This window comes from Onychomys torridus, chromosome 1 (assembly GCF_903995425.1).
Source record: "Onychomys torridus chromosome 1, mOncTor1.1, whole genome shotgun sequence".
Lineage (NCBI taxonomy): Eukaryota > Metazoa > Chordata > Mammalia > Rodentia > Cricetidae > Onychomys > Onychomys torridus.
In genome coordinates, this window is record NC_050443.1 from 58989984 (window position 1) to 59014666 (window position 24683).

General features: G+C 50.7%; 1 protein-coding gene across 1 annotated transcript; it reads left to right on the top strand.

Moving 5' to 3' along the window:
* The first annotated feature begins 3216 nt into the window (after positions 1-3216).
* Isg20 (interferon stimulated exonuclease gene 20) lies at positions 3217-16244 on the top strand. The gene is made up of 4 exons (XM_036170773.1): positions 3217-3322; positions 3584-3834; positions 12330-12530; positions 15956-16244. The coding sequence occupies exons 2-4, from the start codon at positions 3607-3609 to the stop codon at positions 16076-16078; spliced, it is 552 nt and encodes a 183-aa protein (XP_036026666.1). The 5' UTR covers positions 3217-3322; positions 3584-3606; the 3' UTR covers positions 16079-16244.
* The last annotated feature ends 8439 nt before the right edge of the window (positions 16245-24683 follow it).

The window sequence follows — 24683 nt, forward strand, 5'->3', positions numbered from 1 at the left end:
GGATTAGGAAGAGTCGTCCGGCAGCTGCTACAGGTGAGCAACTGGTGGGATGTGTCTTTGGAAGGCTGACAAGTTTGCCCTGAGTGACTCCTGTCACCTGATCAACAAGGCTTGTGGGCTTGGCTTGCTGTTTGATGCTGTCAGGTGAAACTGGAAGATCAGGAAACTCCCTATGTGGGGTCAGGGCTTCCTTCTACAGGCCTGTCAATCACCACTACCTGGGTCCAATGGAACACACTGTACACTTGGATAAAAGTTCAGCATAATCCAGGCAAGTTCTGGGAAATGGTTCCAGCTCTGTGGGGGAGCCACAAGAGAGCAAATGGAATGCACATTTATGGCTGTACTCCTATAGAAAAGGGTAAGACTGGGGACGGCCTCATCAATGAATGAATGAGTGAATGAATGAATGTAGAAGAGGACAGGAGGTGCACTTACACAGAAGCCAGAAGAGGGAGCTGTTAGGCAGATTATGATGTGGGAGGAGCAAATGCTGAGCAGGTGTTACAGAACCCTATCCTTTAAGCAAACTAGATCAGCTGCACCTGCTTACGATGATGCTTGTTGACTATTGATAGTCCCTCATAGCGAGGGGGTGGAGAGAGTCTGGGCCCTCATCTGAGATTTCAGCTGCTCCCCCAACCGTCAGTATGGACCTCTGCCCTGATTGCGTGGGGCCTGGGGTCTCAAGCAGTGGTAAAGTCTATGAGCTGGGAAAGATTGGAGCTCCAGCAATGCCACTACAGGGAAGCCATCGTCCACACAGGGTGAAGACTTTCCAGCGTGTTTGTTTTGGCATCCTCCCAGGCTCCTGTGAGTCCCTCTCACCCATGCTCCATAAGTAAGCCCAACAAATTCATTGGTTCCTCAAGTCGTCCTTTGGTGGAATTGTTCTTTGGCTTGTTGGGGCTATTAAAGAAGAAATGGTAGAGCATTGTTTCATTTCTCCCAGAAAAGCAATTCTTGAAACGGCAGCAAATGCCAAACCCTGAGACACGAGCATACCTTCATAGTTTTGCCACAGGACTCCCACCTAGAGTGGGGCCTCTAGCCCAGAGTTTCTCAACATGTGGGTCGCGACCCCCCTGGGGTCAAATGACCCTTTCACAGGAGTCACAGATATCTGGCATATCAGATATTTACATTATGATTCATAGAAGTAGCAAAATTACAGTTACAAAGCAGAGACAAAAATAATTGTGTGGTTGGGGGTCACCCCACCATGAGGAACTACGTTAAAGGGTAACAGCATTAGGAAGGTTGAGAACCACTGGAGTTTAGTCACTGGTCCTGGCACTGGGGGGATGGTTGACATCATCTGAAGGAGGCAAGTGAGACCTGTGGGCCCAGGAAGAGTCACTGCACAAAGCCCCGGAGTTCGGGTTTGAACTGAGACCACAAGGGTAGTGGGGCAGAGAAGGAACATCACATGGGAGATTTGTTTTATTAAGACAAGGTCTCAAAGCAGTCCAGATCAGTCTTGAACTTGCTCTGTAACTAATAATGACTTTGAATTCTTGATCTTCCTACCCCAATCTGCCAAGTGTTGGGATTACATGCTATATATTACTGCTACACCTGGTTAATGCTGACCATCGAACCCAGGGTTCCTTGCATGTTAAGCGAATACTCTACCAAGCTGAACTATACTCTCAACCCAGACATTTGATTTGTGAAGTCTGGTTTGGCAAAGAAACCACAGATCTGGGCAACTTCCCTTTCCAAAACCACAAATCATCCTGACATCATATCAGGCTAGAAACTTGTTCTATACAGACCCGGGCAGGGAGGAAAGGCCTGGGTGTCCCCTTGATGGACTCTCCCCACGGCACACAGTGCGAGAGGGCTCCTTTCAGCACGCTGGGTCTATTTCTGACCCAGGTGTACCTCGTTTGTTTACCAAAAGAATACTGAACATTCCCTGCATGGAAAATGTAAGCAAGGAGCTCAGTAAAGAAAGCACTTGAGGCCAGGACTCCGTGATTAAGGGGAGGATTTTCACTGTAGCTGTGAGAGAACTGCCAGAGGCATCCAGAAGCGTCCAGAGCAGAGAAGAAAAGCCGCCGACTGGCCATGGCCAGGGCCATCTCTTCGGAGCAGAGACGAGGGAGAAGTGAGAGAAGAGGATAGCGGGAGAACTGGGATTGAGGGTTATTACTGGTTTTAAATAAAGCAGGGGGAGGGGTGAGAGCTGGGACAGCCTGGGAGCTAGCATAGTGGAGGAGTCCGGGAGGTGAGACGGGCCAGAAGGCTAGCATGGACTTTCAAATGCTGAAGTGTATAGCAGGTACACGATCTTGTATAGATCCAAGTGTACGGTGTGTTCCGTTGGACCCAGGTAGTGGTGGTTATAACAGGTCCGGAGAAGGATGCCCTGACATCTGCTTGAGCTGAGCCTCGGCTGTCACTTTGGACAAAGTCGGTGAACCTGTCCTCTTTGGAGAGTTCTTGGGATTTCTCCCCTTGGACCTAATAATAGGTACCACTCTAAGAGTTCTAAGTTCCAGCCAGGGAGACTATAGCCCCCTTGGAAGAACAGCCTGGCTTGAGGTTGTCTCAGTGTCTGCTGCTGCTAGTCCAACAATCCCAGGCAGAGACCCAGCCCCCAAGGCACTACTGACCTGGTAGAAGCCACCCACGGTCCCCCATAGCCTCCTTTGCCTTCACTGGGGCAGAGGCCAGGGATCTGCCCCCTCCTGTCCAACCCTCCTCCTGCCCGACCCATTAACAGCCTCAGTGTCTCACGAAGAAACGCTTGCTCTGCCCTCAGAAGACCTCGCCCACCGACAGCAGAGCCCAGAAGTTGTGGGTCATTCCCCAGGCTCCAATCCCGGAGATGTTTATTCTCTGGGTGGAGGGTGAAAAAGCAAAGAGAGATGTTGCAATTCACTCCATCCGCGTCAGACACGTCCTCTGGAAGGGAGGAGGGCAGGGCCACAGGAGGGACACCCTGACGGCAGCCAGCCCCCCACCCGCTAGCCTTGAGGGGATGGAGTAGCCCAGCCTACACGGCCTATCCCCACTCCCCAACTTTCTGAGATAACAAAACCAGAAACCGAAACTGAAACAGGTTCAAGTTACAGATGTCACCGTGACACAGCTGGCCCTGACTCAGTCCAGTCCCCCACCTGCTGGCCTTGAGATGGAGTAGCCCAGCCTCCGTGGTGGCCTGCCCCCCTCCCCAACTTCCCCTGATAACAAACCAAGAAACTGAAACTAAAACAAGCTCAAGAGAGAGATGAGTCACTTCCCAGAGTGACTGCAGTCGCCTAGAAGTGACAGCAGACAGACAGGCAAGAACCCAGGGCACCGAAGCGGGCAGGTAAGAGCAGGATCCACACAGCAGCCCAGCCTGGGAGGCAGAGGGAGGGGACCTCTTGTTGGTGGGACAGACAGGACCAGCAGGCTCTGGGACCTAAGCATAGAGAAGCTGAAGGGTGGCAAGAGGCCAGCTTCCCCTGTTGCCAGGTGGCATCGAAGACAGAGGATAGGGCTGAGGGTGTAGTCTGGCGGGGTGGTGGCCCAGGGTGCCTGGAGGCTTGTTGGTACTTGAATGACACCCTGATTCCCCCTGGTGCTCCAGGACTTTGAGGGTCACCAAGGAGCATGGCAGGCGGCCCAGAGGTGGTGGCCATGGACTGCGAGATGGTGGGTATAGGACTTCTAAGGGTGAGTGGCCTTGCCCGCTGCAGCATCGTGAACCTCTATGGCGCAGTCCTGTATGACAAGTACATCCGGCCCGAGGGAGAGATCACGGATTATAGGACCCGAGTCAGCGGGATCACACCTCTGCACATGGTGAGGGCTACACCATTTGGCGAAGCCAGGCTAGAGGTAAGTGAAGGACCAGGAGTCAAGCCCACAACCGTTAAGCCAACAGGGGTTGTGGGGATCCTGTCTTTCCTCCTCAGCTCCTTCTCTTGGGTCTGTGGTCTGTGATTCTACTAAGAGAAATTCCTCACATTGCTGAGAGAGGAACTCTGGGCCTTGCTATCACAGCCCCCAATGAGATATCTTCCCGCCAACAGAGAACCTTAGGCTCCCATCTGGAGCTGCTTCCGGAGCATCTATCTGGTCCAATCAGGTCTTGGGATGGGGAAATGGAATTCCACCTGATGGTCCCTCTCTTTTATAGCACACTGCTCTGGGGAGCTGGTTCTGGCTCAGAGACCAGAGACTCCTAGGCTGAAGGAAGATGTGTCCTAACCAAGTGCTCTGGGTCACAGCAGGCTCCCTGCTCAGCTTGAAGCCCAAGGTTTCCACCCTTTAGCTTGTGGCCATGTCCTCGAGATATAAGTTTCTGTTTCTTTGTATGACTGAAGGGAAAGAAAAACTCAAGTAGAAATTTCCCCAGGGTTTGTCACCTCTGGGCAGGTTCGGCAGGAGCTTGGGGAAGTCCAAGATCACAGGAACTGTGGTTGGTCTCCACAGACACGGCCAGTGTGTACCAAGGCACTGGAGGCTGAACACAAAAACCCCAACAGTGCTACTCTTTATAGGTAGTGGGGTATTTCTCTCTCTCCTCCCCCTCCCTCCCTTTCTCTCCCTCTCCCTCTGCCCCTCTCCCTCCTCCTTCTGCTCTCCCCCTTCTCCTCTCCCTCTTCCTCCCTCCCTCACTCCTTCCTTACCCCCATGCTCATTCACCCTTCCTGAGCTCATTCCCACTTCAACCCAGCCTAAGTGGTGCTTAGGAATTAACTGCCTCGCTGGGAAGCAGACACTCTTGAGTCCCAGCTCCCTGCTGCTCCTGAAATGGCTCCAATGGGACACTTTGACCGTATCTACCAAAGACATACTGCTTGGAACCTGGAAGGTGCCCTGGGGATGCCTGTGGGGTAGAAGCAGAGCTGATTTTCAGCAGTGAAGTTGCCTCTGTATCCCAGCTGCCTTTAGCCAACCGTCCTTTTGTGAGTCAGAGTGGTACACAGGCAGCCTGGGGAAAGAGCCGAGAGCAGGCATGTTGTTCTGGGAGCCATTCCCAGCTCCGTCACCTGCCTGCGCTGTGTCCTCAGGCTTGATGCTCACCCTCTCTGAGCTCTCTCATCAAGGCTCTGTGATGTAAGGTGATACCCCAATGTAAATGTCTCCAGTGCTATGGTCCAGATACTATTCTAAGCAGTATCCCACTGTTCTTCACTCCACGGCAGTGGCGAGTATGAGTGAGTCAGTCTCCTCACTCCCACTTTCCAGATGAGAAGACCAAGGCACAAGGGCTGTGGTATGGGGGAGGTGGAGCTGAGCTCGTGCTGACTCAGGGCTGGAGCTGTAATGTTCTCTTCCATCAGGGTAAGGGACAGTGGCCAGCGCAGCACACTCCATCCACAGAAGCCCAGGCTACTCAACTTCAGCTCTTGACTGAAGCTGACCCTCACCCCGACCTTGACCTTTCCCAGCCACCTAGAACAGGAGCCGAGGACCTCAATGCATGTCTCCTCACCCCACTCCACCCCTTCCCAGTGGAGCGACCCTGCCAGAACCTGGCCCCTGCCCCATCCAAGGCCTTTAGGAGGCTGCCTATATACTAGGTGCCCAAGCACCAAGCTGTCTTTGGCTTTCAGGAGTATGGGATCAACCAAGGTCCCTGAAGCGGCTGTGCCATGACCTGTGTGGCTTTGGGATTGACCTGGCCGGAGAAATGAGGAATTACATATGGAGGAGAGACATGGGGTGGGGTGGACCCTGCACCCTGATGATCGGAGATGTACCGTCAGCTCAGAAACCGAGGAGGCAGGCTAGCTAGCTAATCTGGGTAGGGTGTCTGTGTAGGGCTCCGTCTCAGGCTACAGTTATCCAAGGGGGAGGAAGCTGTGCATACTGCTTTTAGCTAAAGGTTAACCATTCATCAACATCTGTTGGTCCAGGGGAGGCCTTGCCATTCTCCTGAGCCAGACCTGGGGTAAGAAAGCCTCTCTTTCTCCATGAGTCTGAAACATTTTGATCCCTGATGTGACCATGCTCATGTCATGAATGCTGTAAGGGAGGGCACAGTGAAGCCACCAAACTGAACTGCTCCGTGGATGAAAAATAAAAATTGTTTAAACCACCACGGCTATCTCTGGGGTGCAGGCAGAAAGAAACTTGGCAGGGCGGCTTTGTGATGTACCATAGGTACATGTTGATAAGAGACTGGTGGAACTTGAAGATTAGCATTGACTTTGGTGTGTAATTACAGGTCTATGTCAATAGGGAGCTACATGTCCCCTTTGCCAGTGGCTCCCTTTGGCAGACAGAAACCCTGTTCACAGGTTCCTGAAGGATGTTGTGTGGGAACTTCCCCTCTAGTCACCTGCAATCCTCTGGATTATCCTTCGGCTAAAGTCTTTACCGTCATCTTGGACCTAGTCCACGGGCCTGCCCTTTGGTGGGGGGAGTTTGGGTGTTCCTTTCAGACCTGACAAATACTCACAGAGTGCGCTGGTTCCCATGCAGCTGGGTCTCACTCATTAGCCACAGTGTGTTGTTATTTTTTATTTTTTTTTTTGTGATGCTGGGGATTGAACCGGGTTCTTGCACAATGCCAGGAAAGCATTGCACCAACTGAGCTACACCCCCAGCTTTCTTCGTACTTTTTGAGATACCGTCTCACTAAGTTTCCCAGGCTGACCTTGAACTCACCCTAACCAGGTGGGCTTTGAACTTTTGGTCCTTCTGCCTCAGCTTTCTGAGTAGCTAGGGTGGGGGGGGGGGGGGGTGGTGGTGGTATTTACAGACATGTGTTTGCAAACCTAGTCCCCATAATTTTGCATGTATAGTCTGTATGTACTTCTTGTGTGTATGGGTGTTCATGTGTGTGGAGGCCAAGATCAATCGATGTAAGGTGTCCGTCTCAATTTCTTCCCACCTTACTTTTGAATCTGAAGCCCATGGTTTTGGCAAGGATGGCTGACCAGCCAATGAATTCTGGGGGCCTACTTGTCTCCCAGCACTAGGTTTATATACATGTGCCTATGCACTCAGTTTTTAAGGGGGTGCTGGGGATCTGAACTCAGGTCTTTATGATGTGTATCAGGTCCTTTAATAACTGAGCTGTTTCCCCCAGCTCCGTCTCTCTCTCTCTCTCTCTCTCTCTCTCTCTCTCTCTCTCTCTCTCTCTCTATCTATATATATATATATATATATATATTTTTAAAGATTTATTTATTCATTATGTATACAAAAGAGGGCACCAGATCTCATTACAGATGGTTGTGAGCCACCATGTGGGCGCTGGGAATTGAACTCAGGACCTCTGGAAGAGCGGTCGATGCTCTTAACCTCTGAGCCATCTCTCCAGCCCCCATAGTTTGTTTTGCTTTTTGAGACAGGGTTTCTCTGTGTAGCTTTGCACCTTTCCTGGAACTCACTTTGGAACTCAGAGATCTACCTGCCTCTATCTCCTGAGTGCTGGGATTAAAGGCGTGCGCCACCACCGCCCCGCTTTTTTTTTTTTTTTTTTTTTTTTGAGTTATTTATTTAATATGTGTACAGTGTTCTGCCTACATGCCAGAAGAGGGCACCAGATCTCACTACAGGTAGTTGCTGGAAATTGAACTCAGGACCTCTGAAAGAGCAGCCAGTGCTCCTAACCTCTGAGCCATCTCTCCAATGTTTTAATCCTAAAGACAAATAAATTCATGGGCCTCAAAATGTACTGGGGACCCCCAGAAAAGAGAAACTGCTAGCCTTTTCTCAGACGCACAGGCAGAATCACCTTCCAGGTACATCTAGAGCTTGCTAGAAGTGGGTTCTAGGCCGGTTTTCTGTTCAAAGCTCTTCAGCTCCAGGTTTCTATCAGGGACAGTGAGTAGGCCCAAATCACAGCAAGCAGTAAGCCAGCCTGTGGTAGCCAGGAGTGCTATGGGCTATCCTGGGTCCCCTGGCTCTGCCCACTAGCACTATAGGGCACTGAGAGCCGATCCATTCTCTTTTTTTCCGAAAGACAGGGCCTCATGTATGTAGCCCAGGCAGTCCTCAAACTCACTATGTAGACCAAGGTAGCCTTGAACTTCTGCTCCTCCTGGGCTTCCGGATGTGCCCTCGTCTGGCTTTTCTCGCTTTATTAGTCTGTAGTGTGATGCGGCTGCTTCTACAGTGTAAAGCCATTGTCCTGTATCTTCCCACATCGCTAGATCTGCCAATCATCCAGAACACTGGTTCTGAATGAGATGGGCTTTCGCGCACACACACCCCTCCCCTGCCAGAGACATCTGTGGTTGTCACCGTGGCCTGAGCAGTGCTGCTAGCGGCATGTAAATAAAGGCTGGGCACGCTGTTCAACAGCCTCCTCCCCATCCTATTATGTAGATGTGATTCTGAACGGTCTCATTAAATAAGAAACACAGAGCCAAATAAAGAGTTAAAGGCCCAGAGATCGAGCTAAGACCACCTTATCTTACCACTCTCTGCTGTCCTTCCCCTGAGAGAGAGACCTTCTTCCCGTGTCCTGTCTTTTGATTGACTTTCTGTTCTGCCTTCTCATTGGTTCTAAACCCAACCACATGACTTCCTCGTCTATACAGACCTCCAGGTCTCTGTGGTTGGTACTGGGATTAAAGGCGTGTGTCTCCATGCTGGCTGTAGCCTTAAACACACAGAGACTCTGCCTGCCATGTGATCAGATTAAGGGCGTGGGCTACCACTGCCAGACTTCTGCTAAATGGCTTGCTATTAGCTCTGACCCCCAGGCAACTTTATTTACTAACATACAAATAAAATCACATCAGCACAAATAAAGTATCACTATGCTATTACCCAGCATAGTGGGTGGGTGTGGGTGGTGGCCTCAAATGCCTATAGAGCTCTAGTGGAGAAACCCTGGTCTGTGGAGACTCTTACACGTCAGAAACAAGGAACCAAGAAGGGCAGTGACCTGTCTAAAGACACAAGCAGGTGAGCTACATGTCAACCATCGGGTTCCTTGCTGGCAGCTTCGAGTCGTTCTGCTTCTGGGGAATCTAAGATCAATTCGTGTTGATCTCTGGCTTTCGCCAGTTACCACAAAGGAGGAAGGAGGTAGTTTGTGGTCAGGCAGTGGTGTCAGCTGGAACCTGCCTTCCATTGGCTTTGTTGGGGCCACGGTGTGCTGCTGGGGCTCTGCCGCCTGGCAGGTCCCTAAGGCACTCAGTCAGGTGAGGGGAGCAACTTCATTTTTCTGTGGATCCAGGATAGCAGGGTGAGCCAGGGGCAGAGTGACCCGTGAGCCTGGAAGGAGGGAAGGGGAGAGTGTGGCCACTTCTGAAGATGGCAGGGAGGTACTTGGTCCTCTGGGCGGACAAGAGTCCTCTCCAGTCCTCTACTTACAGCCACCTCTGCTGGTCGCCTGCAGTGAGTGGCCAGATACAGGAAGCAGTGGAGGGTTGAGTGTGTGGAAGACAGAGAGAAAGCAACAGGCTCCCAGAAGTCAGGCAGACTTCCCAAACTGATCGGCAAAGGGGAACCAGAGGGAGGGTTGCCAGGAGCCTACCCCGGGCACTTTGATCCTGTGCCTCTGCCGTGGGTCCCAGTTCTCTGAATCAGTCTCATCTGGGAAATGCTAGGACATAAGACCTATACAGAAAGGAACACATGGATGGGGGATGGGCAGCAGCACTACCCTCAAGATGTGGGCCTCCTGCATCGGAGTGCCAGGTAGCCAGATAATGGGACAAGCCCCCACTTCAAGCTTCTTCTCTGAGCGACAGCACAAGCCCAGAGATGCCCTCTGATGTCCCCAGGAGAACCAAGTGATGGAGCAGTGTTAGCCAGGCAAGAGGCTCTGTCCCATGATGCAGGCCAAGGTGCTGGTTGTCTACAGAGAAAGCTGAAGGCAGGCAGAGCTGTCTTGAAACCCTAGCCAGGGATAGACACTTAATTTTGTTTCCAGATACCTCTTTCCAGCCAAATTAAAGAATGGTGATGTGCTGTGTGCCAGGATGTGGGAGAGAGGCCAAGGGGGAGGTTTATAAGTCCATGTAGTACATGATGCTGAGCGCTCTAAGAGCTGCCCATCCTCCCGGTGGACTGGTTGCCAAATGCCTGGCTCAAGCTTGCTCATCCAGCTGTGTGACAAGCAGGTGCTCTGAAGCCAGGCTCTGCCACTACCCCCTGTGTGGGGATCCCAGTATTCTGATGGTGCTTAGCAAACATGGCCTAAACTACTTGTGTGTCTGTGCTCTGACAGGTAGGGCAGTGTAGCAGGGCCAGTGGGAGGATGTAGCAGGAATCTTAAAGGGTCTTATTAATAAAATCAAACCTGAGCCAGGTATTGGGGTGACTGCTGGAAGATCAGAGAGACACAACAAGCCACAGCCTCCTCGCCTCGCCAGTTCCTCAGCTGGTCTTGTTTCCTCAGACTGCAAGCTTCTGAGTCCTCATCCAGAAGGAATCTCAGATGAACTGTGCTGCTCCAAAGCCTAAAAGCTTAACCTGCCAAATGCTTCTAGTTTATGGTCTTCATGCCTTATATATCTTTCTGCTTTCTGCTGTCACTCCCTGGGACTAAAGGCTCACTTCTTGGGATTAAAGGTGTGTGTCACCATGCTTGGCTGTTTCTAATGTGGCCTTGAACTCACAGAGATCCACAGGGATTTCTGTCTCTGGAATGCTAGGATTAAAGGCATGTGCTACTACTGCCTATCCTCTATGTTTAATATTGTGGCCGTCCTGTTCTCTGACCCCAGATAAGTTTATTAGCATGCACAATATTTCAGGGAACTATGTGTAAGTTTACTTGTCTGCTGTACTAGATTTTCTCAGCGTATGTACGACCCTTTTCCAGAGTTTCCCCAGCCAGAGGGATTCCATCCCCCTCCTTTGATTGCTTAGGGTCCCAGGTAGCTCAGGCTGGCTTTGCTCTTGCTATGAATTGATCCTCTTGCCTCCACCTCCCAAATGCTGGGATTACAGCTTTATATGGGATAGAACCTAGGTCCTCCCATGCTAGGCAAATACTGTACCAGTTGACTCACACCCCAGCCCTATTTTTTTTAGAGAGGACTATATGAAAGAATTTGCAAACATTTAAAATGGTCAGAGACACTTGGGAAATTTATTTCACTCCTCTGTGTTTCCTGTTTTCTTTTGTAGAATTCTGGTAAGCCTGGGCCTCTCTCCTAACTGGGCTAGTTTTTGTAGCTGCTGAACAGAGCCAGCAACTTAAAGCTTTAAGACAATATGAGTTTATTATTTTAATGTTCTTCATTTCAGAAGTCCAACCTAGGCCTTACGGAACTAAAGTCAAGGAATCTGAAAGGCTGGGTCCTCAGGTTCCTTCGCTGGCTTTTGGAGGCAGCTTTGGTCCTTCCTCCCTATTCAAAATTACCAACAGCCCACAAATTCTCATAAAAAAAAATCCCTGGCCTTCAAAAATAAGGGTCCTTGATAATGGGGATCTGTTCTGGAACTCTCACTTTCTCTGTCCAGTGTTAGGACTTGGATCTAGTAACCTTCCCAGTGAGCCACAGTCCCAACCAAAAACTTCTCTCTTTTGAGATCATTATCTGGCTAACAGTTTAAGTGCCACATGCACTTAGGGTACCCTCTCCAGGTATGTGTGGGGGCCCACAAAGATTCCATATCGAGGCCTTCTTCCTTCTTGACTCAAAGTCAGAGAGTTCCAGCTTGTTTGTACCTCACAAGGCCACACAATAGGGCAAGGCTGCATAATAGGGTGTTTTGGCCAAAGGCATGGTTACTAGATATCTTAAATACTTGAAGCCCTAATCATAGGATGTTTTGTCTTAAGGCATGGTTACCAGAAGTCTTGAATACTAAGGAGGTGTTTACACTTGTCTGTACTTCGTACATTGAACCGTGATGTCCTTGAAAGGGGGAGGTCTTTTTGCCCCCCTTACTTTGGGTATATAAAGGCTGTGAGTAATAAACTCAGGCATCTGTGATAGTGACTCAGAGCCATCCCAAAGCTATCCTGTGTCTCTGTCTTTTTCTTCATTTACGTCTATATTTCATATCTATTATTTCTTGATCCTCACTCCTCCATTCAAGGACCCAACAGGTATGTGTTCCCAGATTCCCCTCAGAGGGGTGATGCCTTTGGGAGGTCATTACTTACCCTGCCACAGCAGAGTTGCTGAGAAGATTAAAGGATATAGTATACGTGTTGTGTGTCCATGCAAACCCTTCCCATGAGCCATGGGGGCTGTCCAGCGTAGGGCTCTTCCCAGACTTAAGCTGCCTTGAGAAGGGCTCTGGACCTTACTTCTCTCCGGTGAGGGAAGGTGATTTGCCCAAGGTCACATAGCAACTCCAGGAGTGGCTACTCTCCAACTAGCTCCATGACTGTGGGGAAGGGGGGCACCCGACCTGGAGCGCCCAGGGTGGGCATATGTGAGGCCACCTGTCTTCCTGGACAGATCCTGCAGCTCCTGAAGGGCAAGCTGGTGGTGGGCCACGACCTGAAGCATGACTTCAATGCGTTGAAGGAGGACATGAGCAAGTATGCCATCTATGACACCTCCACAGACAGGCTGCTGTGGCATGAGGCCAGGCTGGACCATTACGAGCGCGTGTCCCTGCGGGTGCTGACTGAGCGCCTGCTACACAAGACCATCCAGGTGAGGAGACTCCCCCTCCTCCATTACCCTCCGGTCTCTCTCTTCTCTCTCCACCTGTCTGTCTCCCCTCCTCCCCCTCAAATGAAGAGTAACCTGCTCTTCCCCTTCCTCCTTCCTCTCCTCCTCCAAGCAAGGAGTCCCCCACCCCCTATTTTCTCCCTTTGGTCTTCTCTCTCCTTCAGTGCTCCTAAAAGTGAGGCTCCTCCTCCTTTTCTTACGCCCCCCCCCCCAGGCAGGTCAGTCCCACCCACCTAAGCTGGCTCCAGGTAAGGAGCCTCTGCAGCTAACCTGATCCTCCAGGACTCTCCACCACCACTTCAGGCACTCTAGTGTAGACACGTGACTCCAAGAGTCTTTCCTCCACTCCTGAGAGGCTGGCTGCTTGTGTGTGTGACGTGTCCTTAGCTTCAGGAGACCAGAGTCAAGGCAGGGAAGGCAGAAAGCCTCTTTGTGAGGTGATCCTGGAGTACTGGTAGGAAAGGAGAGGAGAAGCCCCTAGTACAGGCTTCTGGGTTTCAATCCTGCGCGTCATGAGGCTTATGTCACTGCGGCCCCAAAAGGTGGAAAGTCTGCACCTCCGATGGGCCATAGTGGGACCTGAGAGCCGGGGTCCCTACGCACCAGTTCCTGTCACTAATAATCAGCGCAGCTCCAAGGTACTACCTCCTCAGTATGTGGGGGTAGGACTCCCTGATGGTTGTGATAAATGGTGCTGGTGGTGGCACTGGTTGGGGGGGGGGTCACGGGCCACAGCCATGTGACATAAGACACAAGACCCCAAGCTGCGCACATGCCGGAGTGAGAGCAGGATCCTAACACTCATCCTCATCCAAGTGGGACGAGCTGTAGGTAGGGAGCACACCTTAACAGCCAACACTACCCAAGGGCCCTCCTGGTCAACAATTTTGTTTTGTTTTTTGAGACAAGGTTTCTCTGTGTAGCCCGGGCTGTCCTGGAACTCTCTGTAGACCAGGGTAGCCTCAGATTTAGAGATCTTCCTACCTCTGCCTTGAGAGTGCTGGAATTAAAGGCATGTACCACCACTGCTCAGCTGTTTTTGTTTGTTTGTTTGTTTGTTTGTTTGTTTGTTTAATTTTTCAAAACTGGGCATCAGACCCAGAGCCTTGAACATAACATGCTGAGCAAGCGCTCTATTGTGAGCTACATTGCCAGTCAACCTTTGTTTTCTTAAAGCAGGGTCAGGCTATGTATAGTTACAATCCTGCCTCGGCCTTCTGAACGCTGCTGGTATTGTAGGTATATAAGCAGCTTCAATAGCTCTCCATGGAGCATCTACTCTGTGTCCGATGCTGGGAGTGAGCCTGACAGGCCCCTGTCTGGGAGGAGCTTTTGGTTGAAAGGGAGGCAGCCCAGGATAGACCACCAGCATTGTTAGGTAGAAGGGAAGGCAGTGGGGATGTAGCTCAGTTGGTAGAATGCTTTCATGGCGTTCATGAAACCCACATCGTTCACTCCCCAGCACCACAAACACCAAGCATGGCACACACCTGCGGTTCTAGCACTTGGGAGGGCAGAAGTTTAAGGTCAGCCTCAGCTATGTAATTAGTTCGAGGCTAACCTGGACTATAGTTGCAGGGGAGGGCAGTGTCCTGGGGGGGTGGAATGGTGGTTTTGCAGGCTAGGAGGGCAAATCCCAGTATGGTTTGCAGAGCCAGAGTCACAGAGGTCTGGAGAGAGGACATGGTTGGTTGGAGAGGGTATGTGAGCCAGGACCTGTAGTGTATGGATGACTTGGCTGGGTGAGTGCTAATGGTATAGAGCCCCCCACCCCCCTCACACACACCTCTGGGAATTGTTTTGGAAGCAGAAGTGGGCCTGAATCTGCCTGGCCTCTGTTGGGCTCCTGACCCTCGATAATAGTCCTGGATTTACTTGTACCCTGGGGGCATGCTGTGATTTGGTGTTCCTGATGAGTCAGGAGCCTGACAAAAGTCTCTGCACACCTGCCCTTCCCTGCCCTCTGTGGCTCTCAGCTCAGGCCTTGTCCTGGGGGCCTTGACCCTGGTCTGCAGGACCCTTAGGCTCTGCTCCTCAGGAGTAGCTATCCCAGGGACTCCCTTCACCCTCCTCACCAGCTCCCACCTGCACTGATGTCCTCAGAACCTGGCCTCCAGCCCCTGCGTGAGGGCAATGACCCTGCTGATCACCTCAATAGGAGCTGAGCTAGGGTTGTCATGGTCAGAGGTGCTGATCCCTTCCCTCAAGGGCGTGAGCCCCACAGGGAAAGTCCCTGGTGTACTCAGACCTTGGGCATGCTGGGAACTGATAATACTGTCATTCCTTGCAAGGCAGTTGTGCCCAGGTCATTTTTACAGACGAGGAAAGAGGCACAAGAAAAAAGACTTGCCCGAGGTCACAGGTCCTAAGAGGGAACTAGAGCTGGTACCCAGGGCAGAGCTGTCCACTTCTTCAGGCTGACTGGCAGAGGATGCTCCAGTCACCTGCTGCCTCCGTCTCAGATAGCAAAGCAGTAGAGTTCAGAGACCATTCCTCAGTTTCCTCTCCTGACAAGCAAGGGAAGTGATAGGGCGAGTCATTGACGGCCCCTAGGACAGTAGCACCTGGAATGTAGGAGACACCATGGCCACCGGCTTATTAACACAGAACAGGATGTTACAGCCTGCCTGCAGGTGTCCCTAACACCCAGTCTAGAGAGTAGAAAAGGAGCCCTTGGAAAGGCAGGCCACCCTAATAGAGGGGCAGAAGGGAAAAGGGGAGCATATTTGAGACACCCCCCACCCCACCCCTCACATCCAGCTGCAGATAAGACCTCAGGCCAGCCCTGGAAGGCCCAGGAGGTGAAAGATGCTGCGGGAGTTGGCCTGACTCTTGGATATAAGCCCCAACTCCATTACTTTCGTTGCGTTTGAGCCTCAGTTTCACCTCCTGTAAAATTGGGGGTGATCGGATCTAGTTCCTGGAGTGAGGGACGTTCCATGGACCAAGTGATTAACACAAAGGTGGCAGATGACAGTCATTTCTTCTTGAATGGAAAGTATAGAACCCAGCTCCATGCTCTGAGCCCCTCTTCAAAGAGCTTCCGGGTTAGTGGCTCACCCTCCTCATGTTTCCCAAGTACTGGAAGCCTCTCAGGGAACCGGGGATGCAGAGTGCAGGGCACTGACATCCTCCTCTCCTACCCTGTGTAGGAAATGATGGAGTTTGCTGGTCTCCACTTGCTGGTGCCCTTTCTCTGAGCAGCCTTCTTTCCCCTCCCGTCACTGGAGTTCCCTGCCCCCTCTTGTGTGCTGCCCTATCCAGCTCCAGCCACCAGCTGATGCCTGCTCAAACCTGAGTCAGGGACCTCAGGGGCACTCTCATCGACTGACCCACTCCAGGCCTGGGGAGGCCAGGGTACCCCCACATGCAGCCCCGGCTAACTCCTGCTCTCCCTGTGTCTGCAGAACAACCGGCAGGGCCACAGCTCTGTGGAAGACGCCAGGGCCACAATGGAGCTCTACAGGATCTCTCAGCGACTCAGAGCCAGAGCCCAACAAGGGCTGTCCCACCTGGGGGCGTCATACTGAAGGTCATCTTTGTCCAGGGACCAGAGGCTTCCACTCCTTAAGGACAGTAGTTTTCCACAGATGAGACCCGTTTCTAACGACAGCAGCCAACAGAAAAGCAAAACCAGAGACAACACTCCCCATGCCCGAATTTTTCTAGCTTTTGGGAAAAAAAAAAAAATCTTTAGTATGAATGGCTCATTGTTTTGTCTAATTCCACTGGAAATTCTTATCTTTTGTCTTCCTTGGTGACGGAGAATGAAGATTTATGCTCCGAAGGTGGGCAAGTGCCTCTCCCTCCTCTCCTTCCTCCGGCCTCCCTCCCCCACTGAGAGTTGTGGAGCATCAGTTAGATTTTATACTTCACAATATGCGTTTGTGTACTGTCCATCACCCAAACAAACAAAAAATCCATGACAGAGTTGGAACTAGACAAACCACTAGCTTTGTGTCTTCCTTCACAGCGTATTTCTGCCGGGACTCAGTGCTTCCTCACTCTATGGGAGCTCTCTTTCTCTTCCTCTCTGTCTCTTTCCTTCCTCCTTTCCTTCCCCCTTCCTTTCTCCCCACTCTCTACTCCCCTTCCCTTCCTTCTCTCCATCCTTCATGTGCATGCATGCCATGGCCCATGTGTGGAAGTCAGCTCTCCTACCACGTGGGTCCCAAGGATCAAGCTCAGGTCAGGAAGCTTAGTGACAAGCCTTTACCCGCTGATCCGTCTTGCCCCACCCTCTCTCCCTACTTCCCTCCCTTTTTTCAGTACTGAGGAGTGACCCCAGGGCTTTGTACAGGCTAGGTAAGTACTTTAGCAGTGGGCTACATCCCCCCCACCCCCTTTTTTTCTTTTATTACTTTGAAAGGATTTTTATTAAGTTGCCCAGGTTGGCCTTGAACTTGCAATCCTCATGCCTCACCCTAGCTACTAGTGGGATTATAGGCCACGCCACTGGTCTTTCTTAGTATCTTGAACCCTGTGCATCCAAGGAAGCCACCTTGAGTAACACGAGTCTTAAGGCCCCTCTCTTCCTGTTGAATTTACAGGGAGGGGCATTATTTCCTGGACTTCCTGCTCAGGGGTCAACCCACCCCACCTTGAGCCTGGTGCTTTGAAGCAGAGGTGCTAGGAGTATAGCGGAGCCACTGTCCTCCCCTCTTTCTAAGATGAGAAAGTCTAGAGTCTGAGGGAACTTGGTCAGGAGGCTGGCTTTGCCCTTTAGTAGCTGTGTGACGGACAGCAAGCTACCTGACTTCCCTGTCACAGTCTCTCTGTGAACCAGGAAGTCCTAATGATGCATTGGATGTTTATGAGCCGTTTTCTGCAGACGGCTAGGACCGCTCCTGTCTTGTCTTCACGGGCCAAGTGTCAGTAACTGTCATTTTTTCTTGGGTTGATGCCTGAATCTCCATTCCAATTCCCATCCCCAGCCCGTGTGATATTCAGTGGATGAGTTCACATATGAGCCACAGAGAGCAGTCTAGAACAGACTTTATCACAAAGCAAACGCCTTCAAGGGGAGAGAGCAGACGATGGCCAGAGACCAGTGCCTGGACCTACACGCCAGGCGGGCTTTATGTCTACAGTCCCCAGCATTCCTTTCAGGCCTTTGTTCTGTTCTGTGGTTGATCTCTTTGGACTGGATCTCTCTGACTTCCAGGAGGCGGCTCAGTGGTATCTCTCAGAATGACGTGTTTTTATTCTTTACTAGAAGAGTTCCCTTTTTTCATGAACTTCCAGACTCCATAGAGCCCATTTCAAGTCGTTACTTCAGGCTGTCCAAGGGGTCACATTATCCTAGGAGGTCACCTTCCCTTAGCAAGAAGAATGACTCAGATCCTAACCTTGTGACCACCACTACCCAGCATTCCCTGTCCCTGGTTTTCTAGACTGCAGACTATGAGGGAGGGTCCATATCCTAAGTCCTCCAAGCCTACTAATGTGTAACTACCAACAGGGGCTTTAACTTAGACCAGCAGACTGGGAGGATGCTGGGGTCGGTCAGTACCTGATGCATACTGAGTGTGAGCACACGGTACTCAAGTTCTGGGCTTCCTCAGAAAGCACCTCCTGGCTTCACATGGCAGAAGATCAGGATCACACATGGAATTTGAAAAAACAAAGACCTTAATCCTACTACAAGAGTCGGGTTCTGGGCTGGAGAGATGGCTCAGAGGTTAAGAGCACTGACTGCTCTTCCAGAGGTCCTGAGTTCAATTCCCAGCAACCACATGGTGGCTCACAGCCATCTGTAATGAGATCTGGTGCCCTCTTCTGGCCTGCAGTCATACATGCTGTACACATAATAAATAAATAAATAAATCTTAAAAAAAAAAAAAGAGTCAGGTTCTCGTTTAGTGGATCAGCCATGGGACACCCGCACAGATGAGAACAGCACTTGATTCTAATGGGAAGAGACCTTCTTGTCACACATTCAACTTGCCTCCCAGGCAACGGGACCCTGGTGGGGGCAGGTTTGGTACCAGCTTTGAGAAATGATATTTGGGTGACTAGTGAGTGCAATATACAGCCACAGTTGACAGCTGCCCTAGGCAAGGGAGGACTTGGTTACCCATCCAGCCTCTTGTCCCCGGACTGCTCATGCAGAGGGAGGTCTGAGGTCTACAAGCTAGGTCCTAGGTAACCCTGCTTCACAGATGACAGGCTCATGGTAAGAGGGCTGAGGATGAGGCTAATTTGTTAGAGTGTTCACCTGGCAATCACCAAGCCCCAGGTTTGATCCCCAGCACCACATAAACCAGGCATGGTGCTGTACACCTGGAGACTCAGCATGGGGGGGGGGGGGATGAGGCAGGTGATCAGAAGTTCAAGGTCATCACTGGGTACACAGCAAACTTGAGACTAGCTTAGCCCACTTGAGACCCTGTCTCAAACAACACAACACAAAACACAATACAAGAGGTAAGGTCGGGATCTGAGGGATTCACATGTGGTCCTACCTCATCACAAACCTGTGGTGCTTTAACAATGGCAATGCCTGCCGTTTGTGCTCCTGGGGACTTGGGAACTCCCTCTCAGGTGGAGAAAGTACAGTTTTCATTCTCTGTGTGCTCCCTCACGCCTCATACCCACCCACCCATCTTGCCCAAGAGCTTGCTTGTCTAGTTTCTAGGAGCCTCCAAAACCCCTGGTTGCATTTACCCTGGCTGCCACTAACCACTAGGTGGCGGTCATGGACCATCAGCCTAATAGGCCGCCTTGAAGGCGCAGAGGTGTAAGATACTTTAAACAGCTTGGTCAGGGACAGCTAGTCCTAGTCATAGATAGGGGCTACGACTTGGCCCAGGTCCAGGGAGGCTCGAGGCTCTCTAACTCACAGCCCACCTTTCTTTCTGTGGCTTCCAGTTCTTTTGAAAAGCAGGACAAACCTGGAATCTTAAGGGAACTCTAACTGAACTTCTTGCTTCAGGCTGGCATGCTTGGATGCCTTGGAGCCTAGCTGTTACCCAGGGGTACAAAGCCTATGGAAAGAGCCTGTGTCTTTCAAGACACTGGCTCCTTGTTCCCAGCTGTCCTGGAGGGGACCCTCAGGACAAGACCAGAGAAGGAGAAGGATTCAAGGTTAGCATCAACTCTGAGGGCGCACGTAGAAATAATCCAGGAGCAAGTCCAGCTGTGGAGAACTGGGGTGCTCACCCTGCTGGGGTGGACAGTAGCCATTTATCCCTGGCAGATTGTGGCTACAAAGAAAGATTGGCCAGTGGGTACAACTTCAGGGCTGCCTCTGGCCTGTAAGGCTCTCTCTAGTCTGACATCTAAGTGGCATACGGCCTCCCAGCTGGCATTTGCTTCCATTCACCTGGAGCTGCCTATCCTGGGCCTCGAGGGGTCTGAGGACCTTCAAATGTCTCCTTAAACATGAGGATCCCTAGGTTATACACAGCAAGGATGGACCCTTACAGCTCAACTCAGGGCCTAGTGACTTGTCTCAGCTGCAGACAGTCTTCTGTCTCATCCATTTCTGCTCCAAGTCCTTGTGTCCACAGGCTTTGTATCCCTGGATAACAGCTGGGCTCCGAGGCATCCAAGCATGCCAGCCTGAAGCAGGAAGTTTAGTTAGAGTTCCCTTAAGAATCCAGGTTTGTCCTGCTCTTCAAAAGAACTGGAAACCGTAGAAAGAAAGGTGGGCTGTGAGTTGGAGAGCCTAGAGCCTCCTGGACCTGGACCATGTCTTGGCCCCTTTCTAAGATTCAGACTAGCTGTCCCTGACCAGCACCCAAGCTGTTTAAAGCATCTTACACCTCTGCACCTTAAAGGTGGCTTACATTGTGTCCCACATTTCTTTAATGGCTTTACTTTGACCCCTGGCCAGAACATCTTATACCCTACACCAAGCCTACCCTCTCCACTTTTCTCAGACCCCCCCCCCCCAACATAGTAGGGTCTTTAATCAATGGGGGAAAATTTGGCTTTTTGGACCCAGTCCAGCCAGGAAAGAGAAGTGTATTCTGTCTATCTGGGGCTGGTGGAAGGCTATTTGGCATTAAAGATGAGTCACCCCCTTGCCACCTAACCCTGAAGCATGGAGGAAAAATTGGGGAGGTGTTGGAAATAACCATCTAGAAATGGCCCTGCATGGTTGAGCACACACCTGAGTCACCTCTGACTCAGACCCAGACTGTAGGTCGCCTGCCTCTGGCAAACCCCTGGATTCTCTCTCCTCTAACCCAGCAGATGAGTGAGAAAAGTGCCCTCCCTCATCTGTAGATGAGACCGTCAGCATCCTCCTGCCCCATCCAAAAGTTCAATGACCTAGGCATTGTAACCCAGCACGCAGGCGCCATCCCATCTTCTTAGAGGGTGTCAGCCAAGTCAGCCTGGTCCGGCTTCCAGGAGTGGGAACGATTGCTGCCCAGCTTCCTGCCCAGTGTTCTGTGGGCTGTGCCAGCGTCACGGCCAAGAGACTTACTCACTCTCGGAACAATTTCTCCTCTATATGGAAAGAACATATGCTTTTCCTGCTGTGGGATGAGAAAGCCGAAGGGAAAAGGCAGCGCGCTGGCCCAGCCCCAGAACTTTCCTTTCAAGCCACATGTGTTTCGTGGCAGGGCCCTCTGCTCCAGGGAGGCCCCAGGGACAACGTCTAAACCTATGATTGTAGGCTGGAGGTCCCAGCCCTTCTGCTGTCCCGTTTCCTATATTTGACACTAGACTCAGTTTCCACTCTGGGGCCTGGAGCATCTCTGCTTGCCTGACCCCCACCCAGGTCTGGTAGAAGATCTGGGGTGGAGGGGGAGTCCTGAATGGAGGGCAGATTTCAAAGAAGCATTCTTTCTATGGAGTTAGCATCTTTCCTGCAGGGGACACAGAATGGCTGGGACTGCACAGTTCGGACTGGCGTGCCTCTGAAATCCTCTAAGGCTGGCACGGGGTGCAGCTGAGAAAGGGGGAAGAACCTGCCAGGCAGTGCACAGTCTGGGTTTGGCTGGTTGGGTTCTTAGCTGGGCAACTCTGAATCTGTCCCCTCTCTGGTTCTTGAGCTGAGGCTGGAGAATGACATCCTGTGAGGGCTAGCGTGAGGGTCAGAGACAGCATTGCACATGCTGAACTCCATCGACACGCTCAAAGGGAGGCTCTGAGCAAGCATGCAGCAGGGCTTGCTCTGAGTGGGAGACTGGCCGCTGCAGGAAGGAGTGGCACCAGTGTGGAATCAGCTGGCCTCCGAGACTAATGTCCTGTGGCACCTACTCCTTAGTCTCTAGTTACACGACATGTGTAGTTGCATTCCTGGGCTTTTATCTTAGAGAAACAGAAGTCCACGTACGCAACAAAACCTGAACACAAGTATTTCTAGTAGCCTCCTCAGAGTACTCCCCAAGTGGAAACAGTCTGGTGCCCATGGACAAATGAATGTTTAGATAAACCACACTATGTCCATAGCATGTAATTCTGCTCAGAATGGAAAGGAGCACGCTATTGACATGCTCCATGACATGGGTTAGTCTCCAGAGAATTATGTCAAGTGAAGAATTGGTCCAAACAGATAGAGACTGTATGGTTCCATTTATTGAAATGATACAGCTCTCAAATGAGATTGGTTTTGTGGTTTCCAGGGCCTAAGTCTGGGGGACAGTGAGCATTCCGAGAAAGGAGCCCTCTCATAACTGTAGGATTCTCCACACTATACTCGAGAATGTGTTTATCATCTTTTCTCCCTGTTATAAGACGGAAGGATTTCTCTGAGGAAGCTGGTTAAGCCTATGGCAATAACCTATAAATATGGTTGACTGGGATCCTTGTTGTAGATTGGAATCTAAGTTTTCTCCAAAGAATCCTTATTGAAAGTTTGGTCCCCCACCTGTGATGCTGTTGGGAGGTGAAGGAAACCTTCATAGATGGGATCTAGTGGAGGGAGTCAGTTCACTATCTAGGTCATGCCCCTGGAGGAGACCTTTGAGGTCCTGGACCTTTTCTTTTGTCTCTATCTGATTTTCAGGCACTACGAGGTGAGCAGCGCTGGTCCACCACATACTCCACAGTGTGATGCTCTGCCTCACCACAGGCTGTGAGTGATAGGGCGAGGCAGTCATGAACGGAGACCTCTGAAGTTGTTAAGATAAGGCTTTCCTCTTTGTCTTCCCTACAGCAGTGAGAAAGCAATTAAAACACCACCCAGTGACCTAGCTGTTCTTCTGCCTCCAGGCCCAGAGAGGCCCAGAGTCAAGGCCATTGCCCCAAAAAGGAAGCTCTCAAGCAAATTTGTAGTTCATCACTCTTCAATGTGAGTGGCCAGCAAAGGATGTGAAGCCCATAGCCAGACAAACAGAAGCGGGGAGTTGAAGAACAGATAAGATGTGGGAAAGAAGCCCAAAGAGAAAAATGGATTAAAAAAATTGAAATTATAACTAATATACTCAGAAATCAAGAGGTTTTGTACCCCCAAATTACACCATTTTAAAGAAATATAGCATAAGCTTTAAATTATGTACCAAAAAACAGAGAGAGAGAGAGAGAGAGAGAGAGAGAGAGAGAGAGAGAGAGAGAGAGAAGAAAGTCAGAGGATCTAGCTAGGAATTGACTATCAGGGAAAATGGAGCCAACACAAAAACACAACTCTTGCCTCAAAGGTGTAAGAGATAGTTTATTCTAGAGCCAAGTATGAGTGGCCATGGCCCTGGTTACCCCAAATTCCATGCTATAATGCAGTGGCAGTTTCTTAAAGTTTTTGTGGAGACAAAACTAAGCAAGTCATACATCAAGGAACTTTTCAAACATCAGGTAGGCGGGTTGCAGGAAAGTGAGGACATCTCAGAAATAGGCATCACATTCTTAGCCCTTTGAGTGGTGAGAGCTAGTGGCCTGTTTATACATGCCAAAGGATTTACCTAATGGTCACAGAGATGTTAGGTCACATACAGAGGTGTGTCATAAATGCCTACTTTAGCCTAAGGGAGCTAAGAATGGCCTGAGTTAAATTGCAATTAGGCGCTGGACCTTCAGCATCAACATCCCAACCTCTCTACAGTGGTTAAAGCTTTAATCAGGTGTTCACTCTTGAGGAAGCTTCAGTGTAGCATGAGGTTGTTTCCAGGAACTTCCTCTTTCACAGCAGAGGGGGAAGAAAAACTCCAGGAACTGGGAACAGTTTACCTAAGAGTAGATTTAGGTCTTGAGAACTGCTCAACGAGATGGCTAAAGAAAGGCTTACACTAACTGATACCATTGTGGGAGTTGGATCACTGTGGGCTGAGAAAAGACCCTAGAAGCCTTCAGAGAGGAGGATCAGGCTTCACCCCATGGGCTAGACATCTAAAGGGCATCAGATGTCTCAGGGCCAGAAACTTGAAGACAAGGGTTATAACACCTCACTATCCCAAAAGACTGTGTCCAGTCTACAGTTCCACACCTGCCCCAACATGAAGGCAAAATAAAGACATATACAAGAAATCTGTGATGGTTTGTGCTGGCTGGTTCTACATCAACTTGGCACCAGCTGGAGTTATCTGAAAGGGGGGAATTTCCATTGAGAAAATACCTCCATAAGATCTGGCTGTAGGGCATTTTCTTCAGCCTGCTTTCTTATAGCACCCACAATGGGCTGGACCCTCCCCCATCAATCACTAATAAGAAAATGCCCTACAGCCAGATCTTATGCCTTCATGTTGGGGCAGGTGTGGAACTGTAGACTGGACACAGTCTTTTGGGATAGTGAGGTGTTATAACCCTTGTCTTCAAGTTTCTGGCCCTGAGACATCTGATGCCCTTTAGATGTCTAGCCCATGGGGTGAAGCCTGATCCTCCTCTCTGAAGGCTTCTAGGGTCTTTTCTCAGCCCACAGTGAACAGCACCCCTCCATGGCTTCTGCATCAGCTCCTGCCTCCAGGTTCCTGCCCTGTTTGAGTTCCTGTCCTGATATCCTTGATGATGAACAGTGACATGGAAGTGTGAGCCAAATAAACCCTTTCCTCCCCAGCTTACTTTTTGGTCACGGTGTTTCAATGCAACAACAGTCACTCTGACTAAGACATGGTTCATGCCGATAATCCCAGCACTTCAGAAGCTGAGTCAGGAGAACTGCTGTGAGTTCTAGGCAAGTCTAGGCTTTATATTGAGTACTAGGCCAATGTTGAGACCCTGTCCCAACAACAACAAAATACTCTATACTTCCAA

What these genes read in the sequence shown, in the direction of transcription:
- Isg20 (XM_036170773.1), top strand. Translation starts at nt 3,607, where the DNA reads ATGGCAGGCGGCCCAGAGGTGGTGGCCATGGACTGCGAGATGGTGGGT. An exon ending in TTGGCGAAGCCAGGCTAGAG is followed by an intron (nt 3,835 to 12,329) that starts GTAAGTGAAGGA and finishes CTTCCTGGACAG; the next exon opens with ATCCTGCAGCTCCTGAAGGG. An exon ending in TGCTACACAAGACCATCCAG is followed by an intron (nt 12,531 to 15,955) that starts GTGAGGAGACTC and finishes CTGTGTCTGCAG; the next exon opens with AACAACCGGCAGGGCCACAG.